This window comes from Maniola hyperantus, chromosome 2, assembly GCF_902806685.2.
Source record: "Maniola hyperantus chromosome 2, iAphHyp1.2, whole genome shotgun sequence".
NCBI lineage: Eukaryota > Metazoa > Arthropoda > Insecta > Lepidoptera > Nymphalidae > Maniola > Maniola hyperantus.
In genome coordinates, this window is record NC_048537.1 from 8,742,861 (window position 1) to 8,760,692 (window position 17,832).

The 17,832-nt window shown below is 37.3% G+C and overlaps 1 protein-coding gene across 1 annotated transcript; it reads right to left on the minus strand.

The window, feature by feature from the left end:
• Window positions 1-5,668: 5,668 nt before the first annotated feature.
• LOC117994489 (uncharacterized transmembrane protein DDB_G0289901-like) lies at window positions 5,669-11,441 on the minus strand. Its single transcript, XM_069503812.1, has 3 exons — window positions 11,263-11,441; window positions 7,076-10,504; window positions 5,669-5,947 (listed from the first exon to the last, which is right to left on the minus strand). Exons 1-3 carry the CDS (start codon window positions 11,354-11,356, stop codon window positions 5,931-5,933), a joined length of 3,540 nt encoding a protein of 1,179 aa, XP_069359913.1. The 5' UTR covers window positions 11,357-11,441; the 3' UTR covers window positions 5,669-5,930.
• Between the last annotated feature and the right edge of the window lie 6,391 nt (window positions 11,442-17,832).

Genomic DNA, 17,832 nt, shown 5'->3' on the forward strand with positions numbered 1-17,832 from the left:
TCTTTATTAAAGAATTCATACAAGTGAGATTTAAAATTTAATTCTGAATACATAATTGACTTCATTAATAGGAAGGTTTAAATAATAATACTCATTAGGTAGAGGTAGAGAGAGAGGACCTAGAGGTAGGTAGGTATAAAATTTATAGAAAGCTAGATCTTAATGATCTAATACAACGAACAAAACCATAATAATAAATGATCGACCTTTTAAATAGCTATAAATTAAAGAGATAAATGTCAAAAAGGCTCATTATATAAGATAGGTAGGTTAGGTATACTACCTATATTATATTATACGATTATGACCTAAACCGTCATTAAAATATGTAACATGTTAAAATGATTTGTAAAGGACTTTATGGTCACTTAAATTAATATTATTACAAGTGAGTAAGTACTCTATACCTACCTAATGTAAGTTCCTTAACGACAAAATTCCGTCGAAGCAATCGGCTGAACTTTCAATGAAAACAATAATAATACGTATTGTGCTTTCTATGATTTGAAAAGAGCAACTGCTGAGTTTCTGGCCGGCTCTTCTCAATAGAAGCCGTTTTCCAAACTGAGTTACAGACTTTCTGACGTAGCATGTAAGTAGGCTTAGTCTGTAGTTGATCCTACATAAAATGGTACCTACCTAAATAAATTATGATTTTTTTAGGGTTCCGTACCCGAAGGACAACCCGAAGGATTACTAAGACTTGTCCGTCCGTCCGTCTATCTGACAGCAGGCTGTTTCTCGTGAACCGTAATAGGTAGAGAGTTGAAATTTTCACAGAATGTGTATTTCTATTGCCGCTATATTATATACAACAACAATTTATTGCTAAAGATTTTAAAATGGGCGCTATGAAATATAAAAAGTGTTATTTCTTATACGATGGTACGACGGAACACTTCGTGTGCGAGTTTGGCTAGCACTTGACCAATTTTTGATTTTTATATGCCATTAGTTGCATATTGGGCGTGGTGCGTAGCCAAGCCAAGAGTAGGTACGATGAATGTGTCTCCGCAGTCTCCAGCGCCACATCCCTCAAGCGAGCGTTAGATTTGAACCTAGGACTCATTAATCGAAAACCAAACAACTGAACAGTACCTACAGTATGACAAGGATCTTTTGGCACTTTAATGACGTAGTTGTAGAACAGAAGCTGCCAGCAAATAAAATCTCCTTAATTTTAGGGAATATATTGAAAATGTCTATCTCGAAAATCGAGTAAGTTTTATCTAATTTTGGCTGAATGAGAGATAGGGAAAGCCGTCCCTGTTTCCAAATCGAGAAAGAATAATTAAAACCAAAGATAGGTCATGGATTTGCAATTTATCATATTTATTTAGCTAGTGCTAAATATAGCTATAAAATGCAGACAAATTTATGCTGTATCTAATATCAGGATATATCGTGATGTTATGTATATGGAATGGCTCTAATATTAAAAAAAAAAGTAAATTTCAGATTTTTTACTTAACAACACCACATCTTTGAGGGCACTTCACAAGATGGCGGCGTTAGTTCCGATTTTGACAACGCGCCAAAAGATCCTTGTCGCACTGTACCTATACCTATTCGATAGAGTACCTATATTATAGCTATCGAATATATATACCTACTCGTTTTTATAAGAATAAATTAAAGGATTAAGGAAGATCTAATACCTAACTGATGTCACAGAATACTAGGTGTATCCACTGTGTAGGTGGAACGTTACATCGGCTCTTAATGAATTATTTATTTCTAAGGCATTGTATTTTCCCGGTGATCGTGAACAATGGACGTGATGGGAATAAAGGTCTGGACAGACACAAAGCGTAGGGGCTACGCGACGACGCGGCCCGGGTTCCAGCATTTAATGACCCGCGGGGTGATTAGGTACGTATCTTGCGACAGGCGTAAATCTCGCGATCATTGCTGTCAAACGTCCGGCTAGAGAGAGACAGCAATAGCCACAAAGCAAAATAAGAAAAAGAAGAGAGACAGCAAATGAACTGTCGTATTTCTACTGCTGTCGCGTTGCTGTCGCTACTGCAACGTTTTACGTAATCACCCTGCCGGCATATCTATGAATTAGTGAAGATAATTAATTCTTTCCGGGATAAAAAGTAGCCTTTGTCACTCTCCAGGTTTTTATCTTACCCATGCAAAAAAAGTGTCAATCCGTTGCACAGTTGCAACGTGATCGAAGGACAAACCAATAAACCAACAAACAAACACACTTTCGCATTTATAATGAGGGTATTAAGTTTAATAAGGGATTGATTACTTTTCAATTATGGAACTAGGAATCTTAGCTTGGTGCTAAGCAAAGAAACTTATTTATAATATGAACACACCTTTTAACTACTGTGAATTAACATTTCTATTTTTCTTAATAAAAATACTAGATGATGCCCACGACTTCATCCGCGTGTAAATTGTTTATAGAAGCACTATTATTATGTATTAAGAAGAAGAAGAATGACACACTTTTTAAACCTTCGTGGTTTTTTGCTGTGTCTAAATTGGATTTGTTAAACATTCTTTGTTGGTAATTTAAAAAAAAATAGGTTTTTAAAAATCCAGTGGGAATTCTTTAATTTTCCGGGATGAATAATTTATTAATAGCAGGGAAGGCGTGCAAAACTGTATATATGTAACAATCGCACATAACTCTATCAGACTGGTCATTATGAGACTACATAGTATCAGGTCAGAACGTTAATGTCACACTGAGTGGGCGAGTAGATAGGATTTGTGGAGACATTGGGGCCAATTCTCTGGTACACAATCTCTAAACTAAACTAAAACGACACGTCTAAATCTATTGCTATCCCTTTCATAATGTTGCTTGCGGAAAAGCATAGCACTAGATTTAGACCTGTTAATTTAGTTTAGTTTAGAGATTGTGTACAAGAGAATCGGCCCCATTGAGTACCTATATTCTTGTCGCGCGACGCTGCTGTCTCTCGTCGAGTGTGCCCAAGCCTTGATTGTATCTGTGCCAACTCGAGTGATTTACGGGACGATTATAGCGCGAGAGATGAACAGTTTATGTCTTCAACATTTAATGAATAATAATAACGTATACAATTACATTTAATTGGATTCTTCGTCGATTCTGGTCTCTGTTAGTTAATCTCATAGATAGGTATGTATAGAGTTAGGTATACTAATCATACTACCTACTCTAGGTATCTGTAATTAAGGAAATCTTCAAATTGATACACGAGATACTTAGACCTAACTCTATCAACGCAATTAGTTCTAAGTAAATCTGTTGCTTTGCTCTCCTTTACAAAAGTAGGTAAAGGCAGCCGCGGTGCCAGCAGGTGGCGCGCGCGCTTGTAACCTTCGGTCATTCACTCCAACAAAATTCGAATAGGTACTTAGGTTAGGTAAATAATTCATTCGTTCAAATTTTTCTTAAACGTTCTTGAATTCTTGATTAAATTTTTTTTAGGCACTAATGGATAATAGACATTGGGTAGGTAGATACATAACTGGTTTGCATATTTACCTATTTGCCATTGAACTCTCCTCTATGTAGTATTTCTGATACAGGTACATATAGGTCTCCTATATACCTATTATTACTAGCTGATGCCCACGGCTTCGTTCGCGTGGATTTAGTTTTCATAATATCCCGTGGTAACTCTTTCATCGGTATAAAAAGTAGCCTATGTCACTCTCGGTCTTTAACTATTCCCATGCAAAAAATCACGTCGATCCGTTGCGACGTGATTGAAGGACAAACCTACATACCAATAAACCAACAAAGAAACACACTTTCGCATTTATTATATGGGTAGTGATGGATAGTGAATAGTGATCTATTCAAAGCAAATTTTATATTTTTTTTAATATTATTTTTTATACATTATATTAAAGATTGTTTTCTCTATATAAGTAGGTATTTATAGAATAATATGTTGTTGTTGATTTTATTATTTGTTTTTAAGGAGGCATTAAAACAGCTGGGGTCGTTTCTTCGTCACCAATGACATTGAATGGCAAATAGACACGGAACACGGATGTGAACTGACTCAGATGTCTATTAGATAATATCATAGTCCACATAGCACTCACTGGCATTTAACTACTAGGTACCTATATTGCCAATCCTAAACATACTTAAAACAACATCTAGAATCTAGATTCTAGCAACGCCCAAAGTTCAGACTTTACAAGTCTCTCTAACTCCGAGCCGGTCGTCGGTAAACCTGCCTCTTTTACCTCAAGAAGCAGATAATCCATCATGATCAATCCATCGCCGGTCCACTTCTGAGGACGGGTGTCTTCTCAGAATGAGAAGGATTTAGGTAGTCCGCTACGCTGGCCCAGTGCAGGCAAACTTCACACACCTTTGACAACATTATTAGCATTAAAGCTAGTGATATTAATTGCTTAACGCAGATAGCTCCGAAAAGTTACAGGAGCGTGCCCGGGATCGAAGTCCTCCCGAAAGGGGGCCGACGACGTCAACTCCTTATCACTACGTTATCAGTATCGCCGCTCATCATACATCACTAGGCTATCATCAGCATAGATGTTATATCTTTATTCTCCTCTCCAAAATGCGAACTATCTCGAGCCTAATTTTATAAAGATCGACCCCCTGATTGTGTCATCATCATCATCAACCAATAGACGTCCACTGCTGGACATAGGTCTCTTGTAGGGACTTCCACGCGCCACGGTCTTGCGCCGCCTGGATCCAGCGGCTTCCTGCGACTCGTCTGATGTCGTCCGTCCACCTAGTGGGGGGTCTTCCAACGCTGGGTCTTCCGGTGCGAGGTCGCCATTCCAGCACTTAAGAGACCCCAACGACTATCGGTTGTACGAACTATGTGCCCTGCCCATTGCCACACCTGATTGTGTAAGGAAAACGTATTCATCGTTATCGACAGCCAATTCTACCCTTTGATTGGTTATGATTCGTTGTTTAAACTTTTTCACAGCCAATCAAGGGGCAGAATTTGCTATCGATTACGATAACGATGAATACGTAATATTATTTATTAGTGTTTCAGTATATATTTGCGAAAAGAACACTTAACTGTATCTACATAGAGATCGTCGTGAAAAGGTAACGACCATACTTACACAGAAAATTACACTTTCGTTTCCAATTCCACACATTTATAAATTTTAAATTAGCAGGTCTTTATCACACTCAAAAAAGGCCTTTATTAAATTCATTTACTTCATTCAATCTGTACGAGAAATACCTAAGTCCTTTTCTTGCTCTACAAAGCAATAAGTAAGTAGGTATTTATACCTATAAATAGGCTTCAATTTTTCTAATTAGTAAATTTTCTGGATTTTTACTCCCATCTTCACTTAATGGGCTTTACTCGAAAAAATTGGATCTTGTTTTTTGCTAAGGATGTTAATTAATAACTAAACAACAACTTTTGTATAGGTAGGTATGTATAGTTGTTGATGGGTTGGTATGTTGAATTTAGTATCAAAATTATGTAAATCTATGCAAATTTACATAATAATATAAACATGTTTAATAGGGCAAAAGGATGAAAGAAAAAGCTTCGAAAGTTAATTAATACCTACCTAATAGATAATAATATATTCGGTATCAGCAGGTATTGCTACTAAAATTATGTAAATCTTATTATAGTACCTACCTATGTAGGTATGTAAATGGGCAAAGAGATAAAAGAAAAAGCTAAAATATTAAATTAATATAAAACATAATTTAATACCTTATAAAACTTATTATAAAATATTGTAAAAGTTTACTGTCTAATCTATCTATCTCACAAACGAATTTATCACAAATGTCTTTAATACATTGCCGTAAGTATAAGTCTTATTTGGTGATTATCTACATCACAATGGGAACAACATAAAACAACGATCTTCTTTTTCTACTAGTTTTAGTAGAAAACAATACACTGAATTTTGTAGCTATATATATTGTTATCCGTCCTTTTTTACCGTCTTCCGTAACCTGTAAACAAAGTAACGATTAATATTAAAAATAACAACATCAGTATGACTTAACTATAATTTTTAGGTATACCTAAGGTATAAGTCGTCCCATAAGTACCTTACTAATTGTAATGCCCATAAGTAAAATTTAAATTTCGAAAAAAAAATCGAAAAACTGCCTTTTAATGAACTCATAATATGATTATATTATTTTACACGTTATCAAAACTCAAATAAAGGAAGGAAAAAGAACCCTTATGGTGCGACTAAAACTGTACGCGTCTGTCCGTCCGTCCCTCATTCACATCTGCTTAGGTATACACTATACATATCACCAATAGGCTACTTGACAATTTTTTTAAGTTGGTCTTAAATGGTTAATATTTGTCCTATTATATCAAAAAAATTAACACTATATTTTTTTGCGCCCTAAAAACCGTAAAACTTTAATTTAAAAAAATATTTTTCTTAGACAGGTGAAAACACTGTCGGCCATGTTTGGCCGATAGATTATCTGTGCTCTGACGTCATGCATTTGTAAACAACAGTATAACCCTGTGGTTATACTGTTGTTTACAAATGCATGACATCAGAGCACAGATAATCTATCGGCCAAACATGGCCGACAGTGTTTTCACCTGTCTAAGAAAAATATTTTTTTAAATTAAAGTTTTACGGTTTTTAGGGCGCAAAAAATATAGTGTTAATTTTTTTGATATAATAGGACAAATATTAACCATTTAAGACCAACTCAAAAAAATTGTCAAGTAGCCTATTACTATAAATACCTACTATCCTTATCCTATGGGATTTTTAAACAACCTAAATTTATTCTGATGAAGTCGTGGGTGAAAGGATTAATATTTTTTTAATAGATAACTAAGTATAGGTACGGCTTCCGAATATTGGTCGTCGTTTTTCCCGCGATAAGTATAGGTATCTACCTGGTTTTGCTATTAGTATAAGGAATATTAATATTAAGAAAATATACCTAGGCATCATTATGAACACGAACATAGAACAGAATACCTACACAGAATTTGAATCAGTTACGAAAAAAATCATGTGTCGAATTGTATTTCCGTGCATTCTTTTCATTGTTGCGCATATTTTCAATGGAATCACTGGATAACAAAAGTAAAATTACCTCCTTTCACTGCAGCACCCGCAGATGCATGAGCTGACGCTGAGCTGCTGGTAAAACTTTTTCCCGCTCCAAAAGACCCAGCGCCTGCGCCCGCAACACCATTGGCAGAGGCTAAATTGCCAACTAGACTATCATGCCCTCCTAAAGCACCTGTTCTTGAAGAACCTAGACTAGATGCGTAATTTCCGTTATTTCCAGAATAATTTGAGCCACATCCAGAATTGCATGAACTCAGACCTTGGTTTGCACTAAATGCGTTGGAGCTGGCAAAAGCTGCAGCATCAGCATTTGCTCCAGCGGTAGCTGTATTCGTTGAATCACTTGGTGCTTTATTCACACCGCTAGGTTCATTGTCCTTCACCCCAAATGTATGGCCATATTCTCCATTTGTAGACTTGTCATGTTCATCATGCCCATTTTCGGAAGTTTTACCATCGTCAAAAGGTTTTAAAAAGCCTGGTGGGCCACCAAAGCTTCCCGAGTAAGCTGTCGCCTTCGCGTTTGCCGCTGCGCTAGCACTACTAGATTCTCCACTTGACAAAATATGTTCCTTTCCACTAGGCAAATTTATTGTAGGACCGCAATTTCCACTAGCACATGATGTATGACCTAAAGGTAACGTAGGAATGTTAGGCGACACACTATATTCATTTGGTCTAAGTATTCCTGAGGGACCGCCAAAACCACCCAAGTATGGAGGTAACTTTGTTTTTTCATCAACTGGTTTAACTAACCCAGGTTTTAGTGTATTACTTGCTCCCGCAAAGTATCCAGTATTAGGGGTTCCAGTATTAGAGTTTCCAGTATTAGGAGGAATAAGACTTTCACTTGGTTTATGTAAGTCGTGATTATTAGACACTCCAGATGCAGCGTTTGCTGTGATTCCTGAACCTGTATAGTCACCACTGGACTGTGCTATATTAGGACCAGATGTTATTTTGTCTTGGGTAGGTTTTGTTTTAACATGTGTGCCGATTTTGGAACCTGTATCAAAGGAACCCGGCGATCCACCGAAACCGCCAGTATATACAGGATTTTTATTATTAGACGATACTACATTAAATTCAGGCTTAATGCCGAATGATCCATGTAATCCAGTAACGGGAGCCCCTCCAACGTCGTGTGGTTTATCATGTGAACCTACATCAGAGTGCACGTTAGCTGAACCCGTGGGTCTCCCGAATCCACCGGTATACGAAGAAGTGCTGTGACTAAAACCTAAGCTAGAATCTGGCTTTGGTAAGCCGAAAGAGACATGCCCAGGACTGGCCGATATTTCATTTTTATGTGGCACTGTGATCGGGACAGATGATGGATTTTCATTGGTTGGCTTAGCTTGGTAATACGAGTTAGTAGGTGTGTCAAATGATCCAGCTGAACCTCCAAAACCTCCAGTATACGAAGGAATATTTTGACTAGAAGGTGATACACTTGAACCCGGTTTTAAACCATTATTTAAGCCATGTGCATGCCCAGGACTGGCCGATATTTCGTTTTTATGTGGCACAGTATTTGGGACAGATGATGGATTTTCATTGGTTGGCTTAGATTGGTAGTACGAGTTTGTAGGTGTGTCAAATGATCCTGCTGAACCTCCAAAACCTCCAGTATACGAAGGAATATTTTGACTAGAAGGTGATACACTTGAACCTGGTTTTAAACCATTATTTAAGCCATGTGCATGCCCAGGACTAGCCGATACTTCATTTTTATGTGGCACAGTATTTGAGACCGATGATGGATTTTCATTGGTTGGCTTAGATTGGTAATATGAGTTAGTAGGCGTGTCAAAAGATCCCGCTGAACCTCCAAAACCTCCAGTATACGAAGGAATATTTTGACTAGAAGGTGACAAACTTGAACCAGGTTTTAAACCATTATTTGAGCCATGTGCAAATGCACCTGATGTTCCAAATCCAGTGTTTGGTTTATGTCCGGCATCAATTGATCCCGTAGGTGCTCCAAATCCACCCGTATATCCCTGAGTATTTTGACTAGGTGACAAAGCATTAGTTTTTGGTATTTCTAAGGATCCCGGATGAGCCAGAACATTAAGTGGTCCTACATTTGCAGTAGGATTGTCAGGCTTTAAAAATCCATCAGTATTCCCAAAATAAGCATTGTGGCTTGAATTATTTTCAGTGTCTGATACACCGAACGAAGCGGACTGAGTTGGAACAGAAACAGTCCCAGGCCTCATTAAGCCAGCTTGTGAACTAGGTGCTGAAGAAACAGGGTGAACACCACAATTAGGAGTGTTACAAGAAGGATTGCTTGGAGATTGATAAGTTGGGCTATTTGACGAATCACAATTTGCTCCATTACAACCTGCAGATCCAGAGGGCTTTATGGGTAGTGGAGAAGAATAAATTCCATCAGAATAGCTGGGGATTTTAGGCGTTATAACGGATTTTTGTGGTGCATTTGACGGCAAATTATACAAGGGTCCGCTGAGATGGGTATTGCTATTGTAATTGAGTGATGCTTCGCCTGGGTTCCCACCAAGAATAGGGACATTATAACTTGATGGTTTTCCATTATTTAAATTAGGACCGGTCAAAGCAGGGTTGCAATTGTGAGTGGCGCAAGCTGGTCCAATATTAGGAGTAGTTAAATGCGCAGCAGGTTGTTGTGGATTCGTTAAAGCGGCATTTCCTGAGGGTGCGAGTGGAATAAAAATGTCACATCCGGAATCGGGAGAGTTACAGTTTTTCGCTGAAGGTTGGTCGTTATGGTGGGTCGTCGTCGCGGGTATTTGAGATGCTAAATTCGTTCCACATTTTCCGTAGGAACAGTCATTCCGGGATCCACTTGCATCAAAACCAGATGTGTGGCCGTGGTTTAAATTGCTGCTAGATTTTGATTTCCCTCCAATATTAACTTCAAAATCGTCCAAGTCCGTTTGTTGTTGAATTGACGGTGAATTTGCTGTTTGTAAATCCGCTTCATAGTTAGGTATGCCTGAAGATGGTTGGCAATGTCCTGATAAGCAATTCTTATTATCAGTTATACTAGGTTGATGGCCGCTCGATCCGCACTCATTTGACGTGCATTTGTTTATATTACCAGCATTATTACAGTTATTTCCTGCACAAGGTAAGCCACCAACATTATGCGAGAGTGCTGAAGATCCTGCAATGGCACTTGCACCAGCCGCAGCTTGTGCGATTGATCCACTAGCTCCGAATCCATTCTGAGCACTGGGCGAACCGTGTAATGACGATGGTATGCTATTTCCTGCTACGCCGTTTGCTGTGGTACCGCCGAAACTAAATGAACTCGAACTTGAGCTTGAACTTGAACTTGAAGAAGCAAAACTTGATGAGGCTGACTTGGAGAAACTCCCCGAAAATCCGCCACCACTTGGAATACTAAGTGGGATAGCAGGTAAAGTGCCTCCGAATGCGCCGGATGCTGCGTTTGCGTCAGCTAAAAATAAAAGTCCTAGTTTAATAAAATGCTCTATCTTAAATGAATGTCAATAAAATATTATTATTTAATGCAACTGCAATATCAATAAGAATTATCCCTAAATACCTAAATAAACCGGTCCAATTCGCATATTTGACCTAACGAGGTTCCGGCATAAAATAAGTAGGTACCTATAGTTAGGGGTAGGTATTTTAACAAGGTTATTAAATTAGTTAAGAAATAGCCTTTCGGTTATGTAAATTATTATTAAGAACTTGTACCATAGGTACATTGTGACTCAAATAATTAATAATATCAGCTGTAAACCTGTAACAATTCAACAACAACTAAATACACTTTGAAGTAAAAATATACCTAATAGGTAAATATTATGCTCGTAGCCAGTAGTAAACTTAATAAATATCTAATACCTAAATTTTTAGATATAGCTACACTAATAGGTACGTATTACCCAATAGTTTAGATGGACACAGGTCCTAGAGGCTATAATAATCCGGGCAAAGTCAGAAACAGCTACTAGTATTTTTGTGTTTGTTTGCAACATAAACCAGATAAGTACCTATCTACTTATCGGTAAAAGTCCTATCAAACACAAATAACTACCGTTTGACTTAAAAACAGATCAATCTTTTGTAACTCATTGATAATAATATTTAACAGCTTAATTTAGATACCTCTTTAAGTTAAGTATTGTATTTATTTAAATATATAATAATGCCTTTCCAACTTTTGTAACAAAAAGAAAAATTTCTTACCTTTCGCTGCAACTCCACTTTTTACGCCATATCCGTAAGGCGAGCATGTCACACAGCTTATAAAGGCTAACACAACTACACCCGAGAGCTCCATAGCGGCGAAGCTTGCCGGTCACAATGTTATTGTTATGTTACTGACAGCCTTTATAAAGCGATTCACAAATAGTCGTGTATTTTAGAAAAAAAACCTGTTGGTGTTTACTGCGAATTTGAACTTGCTCGTGAATCGTGATCGCGTAGGCAGCCGTTGTTTCCCGTGCTCAGTAGGTACAAGCCTTACTTACCGCTGTACTTTGGTACATAGCGATTGGGCACTGTCACATGCCACTCAAAAATGTATTACTCATGCTTCTTAATATTCATTCGAGGCTTAGACGGTCACTGGAAAATACACTATCAGCTCTGAACTCCGGATTGTTATTCACAGCTGTATGATAATGATTGGGTTTATTCGGAACATTGTGTTAGTCTAAAGAGATGTTGCTATATTCATTTATAGCAAAATTAGGATTCCCTTCGAGTATATATATGATGAATGAATCTTGGATAGGTAGGTACTTATAATAAAACTGTAACTGGACGATTTCTGTTAAAAATTGGTAAGTAGATATGAATCTAATCATGTTCTATCCAAAACGAAGCCTGATATTTTTCGGGATACAACTATCCTTTAAGTTAACCTGGAATATTAGCTACAAGTAGGTATGCCAAGTTGCAGTGATAGCCTAGTGGTTAATTTGTCGGCCTCCTAGTCCAGGTGTTCGGGGTTCGATTCCGCACGCGTCTTTAATTTTTCGGAGTTATGTGCGTTTGAGCAATTAAATATTACCTTGCTTTAACTATATCGCGTACTATATGCGTGCGTGTGTAGTGCGGATTGGTAGACTTCACAGTTCACACACCTTTGAGAACATTATGGAGAACTCTCTCAGGCATGCAAGTTTCCTCGGTGTTTTCCTACATTGCTAAAGCAAGTGATATTTAAATGCTTAAACGCACATAACTCCGAGGAGTTAGAGGTGCATGCCCAGGATCGAACTCCCGACCACCCGAATAGGAAGTTGACATCCTAACCGCTGGGCTACCTAGGTAAGTAGGTACACGTTCCTAATACGTAGGTAGGGTACATCCGGGTAACGCGTCTCGATCATCACATTCCATCGTAAGAGCTTACATGATATATCATGAACCTGATCTTGACATATACGGTGTGATTACAACAATAACAGGGTTTCCCTTGCTTGTCTTGAAGCTGGCATCTATAACTCATATAAAGTGGCTTATTAGTCACTAGCTTATACCCACGACTTTGTGCGCGTGGACTACACAAATTTCAAACCCTTATTTTACCCCCTTAGAGATTGAATTTTCAAAAATCCTTTCTTAGCGGATATCTACGTCATAATAGCTACCCGCAAGCCAAATTTCAGTCCATTCCGTAATCCGTTCAGTAGTTTGAGCTGTGCTTTGATAGATAGTCAGTCAGCTTCTCCTTTTTCCTTTTATATATTTTTACATAACATCCTATGTTATTTTATCGACTTGACTTGACTACGAAAGGACACCATAAGCTGATGTAATTTGGCTCACTTAATTTTTTTTGATAGGTAGGTATAGCTTGTAACTAACTCACTAATTAGTGCTAATCATTTTATTAGCACTACGGTCGGCTAGTTTGGGAGGCAAAAGTAGTAGTAGGTAACCAATCATTGACCGTCTGCTGTTTTTTGCAATTTGCGAGATAAGACATCATGATCAACCCATCACATAGTACAATAATCATCTACTGTCATCTAAACCACACGTGTTTGTAAAATTTCGACTCAATAGGACTCATTTGGAACAGTTGGAAGTACCTAGTCGAAGAATCCGTTAGGTAGGTACCTACCAATTTCGACGGAGAGACAACCATATTATTATAGCTGGTACGGAGGGTACACGAACTAGTCAACCTAATAAAAAGCTTTCAATAAAATAGGCTACTTAAACTGTAAATCATCAATAATAACAACGATTATACGTAAACGGAACATTAGTTACGCGTCATGTTTATTTTAGAGGTCAAGGATGAATGTATAACCTGCCTTGTGTAGGATATTGCATTACTTATGCCGTGACTTAAGGTACAAGTCCTTAGCCGACTACAGGCAGCAGCAGCAACGCCTTGCCGTGATTTTTATATATTTCTATGAAATACCTTCCGTGCGACACGTCGCTCGTCTGAAGTGTACGAGGGTAGGTTTTTAAGTAAGCATGAATGGGAGTAGATTTATTAATGAGGGTAGTTTTTAAGTACGTGTTAATTGACTTATTATAGTAAAAATACCAAGTTTATTGCAATTGCAAATTAGTCATTGAACTATAGCCGACCAAGCAACTAAAACGGGAAGACTGTTAAATATAAAGAAAATCTTGTACCTAACAAGACGCTTGAAGTACTTACCTATCACAGTGTACCAGAAAGATTAATCGATTATTAAAGGCGTTTCCATAATCGGAGTATACTAACTACGCTGTAATCCTGGAGCAGTTAAAAGAAGTTATCAAGGAAAAAAGAAGAGGAAAATTGACAAAAGTGGTCCTCCGTCTGCGCGACAATGCATCCGTTCACATGAATAGTGTGTAATATGTACGAATTGTGGCCACAACATATCTCAAGTGTTGGCTGCTCTATATACCTACGATGGGCTTCTATATCACTAGATCACCCACCCTACAGCTCTAACCTGGCTCCTATCAATTATTATTTACTCACAAAGATGAAAAAACTTTGTAGGAAGAAATTTTGAAGCGATGAAGAAGTGAAAGAAGCAGTTTCAGCCTGAAATTTCATAGAAATAAGTACATAGAAACCAGTAGTGTTGCGGCGATACATCGCCTGGTAACTGCTGCTGCCTGCAGTCAGCTACGGATTTGTACCTTTAATCTCATTATTGTCTCCAACTATATTTATAACTTGAATGTAGTAAATTGCAATTGCAATAATTGAGAAAGGAATTTATGAAGACGATGGATGCGTGAGACATCATCGCGTCGTTATTTCATTCTAAGCACCTACTTGTACTTCCTACTTGCAAATTGGCAGTCAGTATAAAAGCTGTATTTATGTCTGTATATTCCGTATCTAGTCCTTACTCCTTGTATATTATAATACTAGCTGATGCCCGCGACTTCGTCCGCGTGGATTTACGTTTTTTAAATCCCGCAGGAACTCTTTGATTTTCCGGGATAAAAAGTAGCCTATGTCACTGTCCAGGTCTTTAACTATAATATCTATTCCAAATATTAGCCAAATCCGTCCAGAAGTTTTTGCGTGATTGAGTAACAAACATCCAAAAGTCCAAACATCCAAAAATCCACACTTTCACATTTATAATATTATTGGCTTTAGGTTTTTGAAGATCCCGTATAGCCTATGTCACTCAGGAATAATATAGCTTTATACTGGTCAAAGAATTTTTAAAATCGGTTTAGTAGTTCCAAAGATTACCCCCTACAAACAAACTTAACGACATTATCTCTTTATAATATTAGTATAGATAGTATAGATGATTGTGCCGATTCGCAGTAATTTAGGAATTCAAACTGATTATTTGTAGAGTTCCTTATGTCCGTATGAAAAGACGGAACCCTCATAGGATCAGTAGTGTGCCAGTCTGTCTGTACGTCTGTTAGACACGTAAATCAAAGCGATTATATTATTTATGACCCGCCCCGGCTTCGCTCGGGTGGAGTATTTCGGACTGGGAGTGTCATCGTGAAGCCGTTGCTTGATACCTAAAATATCAATTCACTATCAGAAATTCTAAAATCCCCACGATTTAGGACTTTAGTACTTTGCAGCATCAGGATTGAGGAGTTAGGATCCGAAGTTCAATGATGTAGCCTTTGCTTGGTACCTAAATTAATTTTGCATCATCCGCAGTTACTGAAACATTATAGTTTAGGAGTGCTGTACCCTACATCATCAGGGTTGAGGAGTTGGGACTTGAAGTCTGAGAATAAAGTCGTTGCTTAGTACCTACAATATGAATTCACTATGAACACTTCCTGAATCTAGATAACTCAGGCGGGCAGTAACCCTGCAGCATCAGGATTAAGGAGTTGAATCCAGAATTTTTTATGTGACCACCACGAAGACTTTTTTTGTTGATTTAAAAAAAAATTTGCAAATCAGTCCAGAAACCTCGAAAAAATCGATGTAGGAAAAAGAACCACCTCCTTTTTGACAGTCGGTTAAAAACTGATGACCTTGAAATATTTACGGAACAATCTTTAAAATATCCCCTATTTCTAACAAAAAAAGAATGAATGAAATCGGACTACGCGTTAATGAATTACAACTCAGTATACATTTTAACTTTCATCCCCTCTCCTACGGGAACCATGCTGAATTTCGGGATAAAAAGTATGCTATATTCTTCCTCATAGTATGACCTCAAATCGTACCAAGTTTCATTGGAATCCATTCAGTAGTTTCAGCGTGATGCGCGGCCGTGATACAGACAGACAGACAGACAGACAGATAGACAGACAGACAGACAAAAATGAAAAAAATTACAGTTTTGGGTTCAGTATCGATTATAGAGTGCCCTCGAAAAAAAATTTTCAAAATATCTTCAATGTACAGAATTTGACCTGTTACAGTTTTATTATAAGTATTGATGATGATGATTATTGATATTGATATTCTAACTTTACCTACCTGTCTTACAAATCATCAGATTTTGTCATACTACGAAAGCAAACTTATCAGTAACTAGCGACCCGCCCCGGCTTCGCATGGGTGCAATGTAGATACTAATGTGGTGTCATTGCCTCGGAAACTCTCAAATAAGAGGATTTTTTCCGACCTAATTCACATTATTTCAATTTCCCTAAGGATGTCTAATTTTTTGAGAATTAAACTATACCTATAAACCTTCCTCTTGAATCACTCTATCTATTGGTGAAAACCGCATTAAAATCCGTTGCGTAGTTTAAAAGATCTACGCGTTCATACATACATACATACAGACGCGGGAAGCGACTTTATTTTATACTATGTAGAGAAGTTAAATATGTATGTCCAGAACTTTTTTTACGGGACGTCATAGAATTCCGACGCTAAAAAGGTAAGTAGGTAGATAGGTAGGTATATACATACTTACCTATATGTTTTGGAAGGTATTAGGAATCAGGAAAATTGTTTTTTTTTGTGCATGACATTTGCAGTGCTCTACAAAGGAAGATTTATTTTAAAAAAACGTTTACGACCTAATTGTTTTTTGGAAGGTCCATTTAAGGATAATTAAGAACAGGTCATTTTTTAGACATAATCGCTTGGCCTTTTAATTAATTAATTATTATTCACTGCTGATACCCGCGAGTCGCGACTTCGTCTCTTAATTTTTTTTTAACTCGATGATGACTCGATTGATTATTCGTGACAAAAAGAATGTATCCTATGTCCGTCAGGAGACAAACTAGTTCTGTGCCCAATTTCGTCAAGATCGGTTCATCGGTTGAGTCGTGAAAAGGTAACAGACAGACACACTTTCGTATTTATCATACACAAAGTTTGTTATTAGACTAGATCATCCTGCGACTTCGTCCGTGTGGATTTAGGTTTTTAAAAATCCTGCGGGAGTTCTTCGATTTTCCGGGATAAAAGGAGTCTTAGTCCCTCTCCAGGATACAGGATACATACCTTTGTACTAAGTAGATGATGCCCGATGCTCAGTCCACGTAGATTTGGTTTTTTTTATCCCGTGGAAACTGATTGATTGATTTATAAAAGTAGCTTATGTTCGTCCCCGAGATATTATGCAAGCTCCAAATTTCGTCAAAATCGGTTAATTGGATGGGTCGTGAAAGGCTAGCAGACAAATAGAATAGACACACTTTCGCATTTATAATATTTAGGATGAAAGTATGGATAATAAAGATATGAATTATATATAGATGAATAATTTTAGGTTTAAGTTTTTTATTTTCACATATCATTGAACCGGATACCAAAAGATAATGAACAAGCTGCTATTTTCCTCTTTAACTCATCCCAATACAAAACTATTTCGGAGAACAATACAGACGCAAGGTTATGCTTACTCACCGATAGAAAGGATAACACGATTTTGAATTCAAACGAAGTGTTTATTTGTTTGAACTAAGTAAGTTTTCCAATGTTCTCGTAGTAAGCAAATACGTAAATACACTTCGTAAAAATATAATTACGTATTTGCTTACGTTGATTTTTTCAATTACCCGTAAAAATGATGGTTTTTTGTTTAGTGATTTACCAATTCGTTTTCAGATTAGCATGTTGCATCTTGCAATGTGCTAAAAGTTAATTTCTAAAATAGTACAATGTAAGTTATCCATATAAACTAGCATAATACCTAAGCATTATTTTAATGAAAGAATGCGTGCCTAAATAAAAACTGTACCTATATATGGATGTATTACCTACGAGGAAAATGTTAATATTAAAATTGATGTAATTTTACTTAAATGGCCTTCAAGCTTAGAAAGCCTTCAAGATTATTTGGAAAATATGAGTCGAGTGTTTCAAAGTTAAACTACTTATAA

Bases quoted from the DNA above. Each gene is read 5' to 3' on its own strand.
- LOC117994489 (XM_069503812.1), bottom strand. From the start codon at position 11,356: ATGGAGCTCTCGGGTGTAGTTGTGTTAGCCTTTATAAGCTGTGTGACA. The intron at 10,505-11,262 runs GTAAGAAATTTT...TTTTATTTTTAG, and splicing joins AAGTGGAGTTGCAGCGAAAG to CTGACGCAAACGCAGCATCC.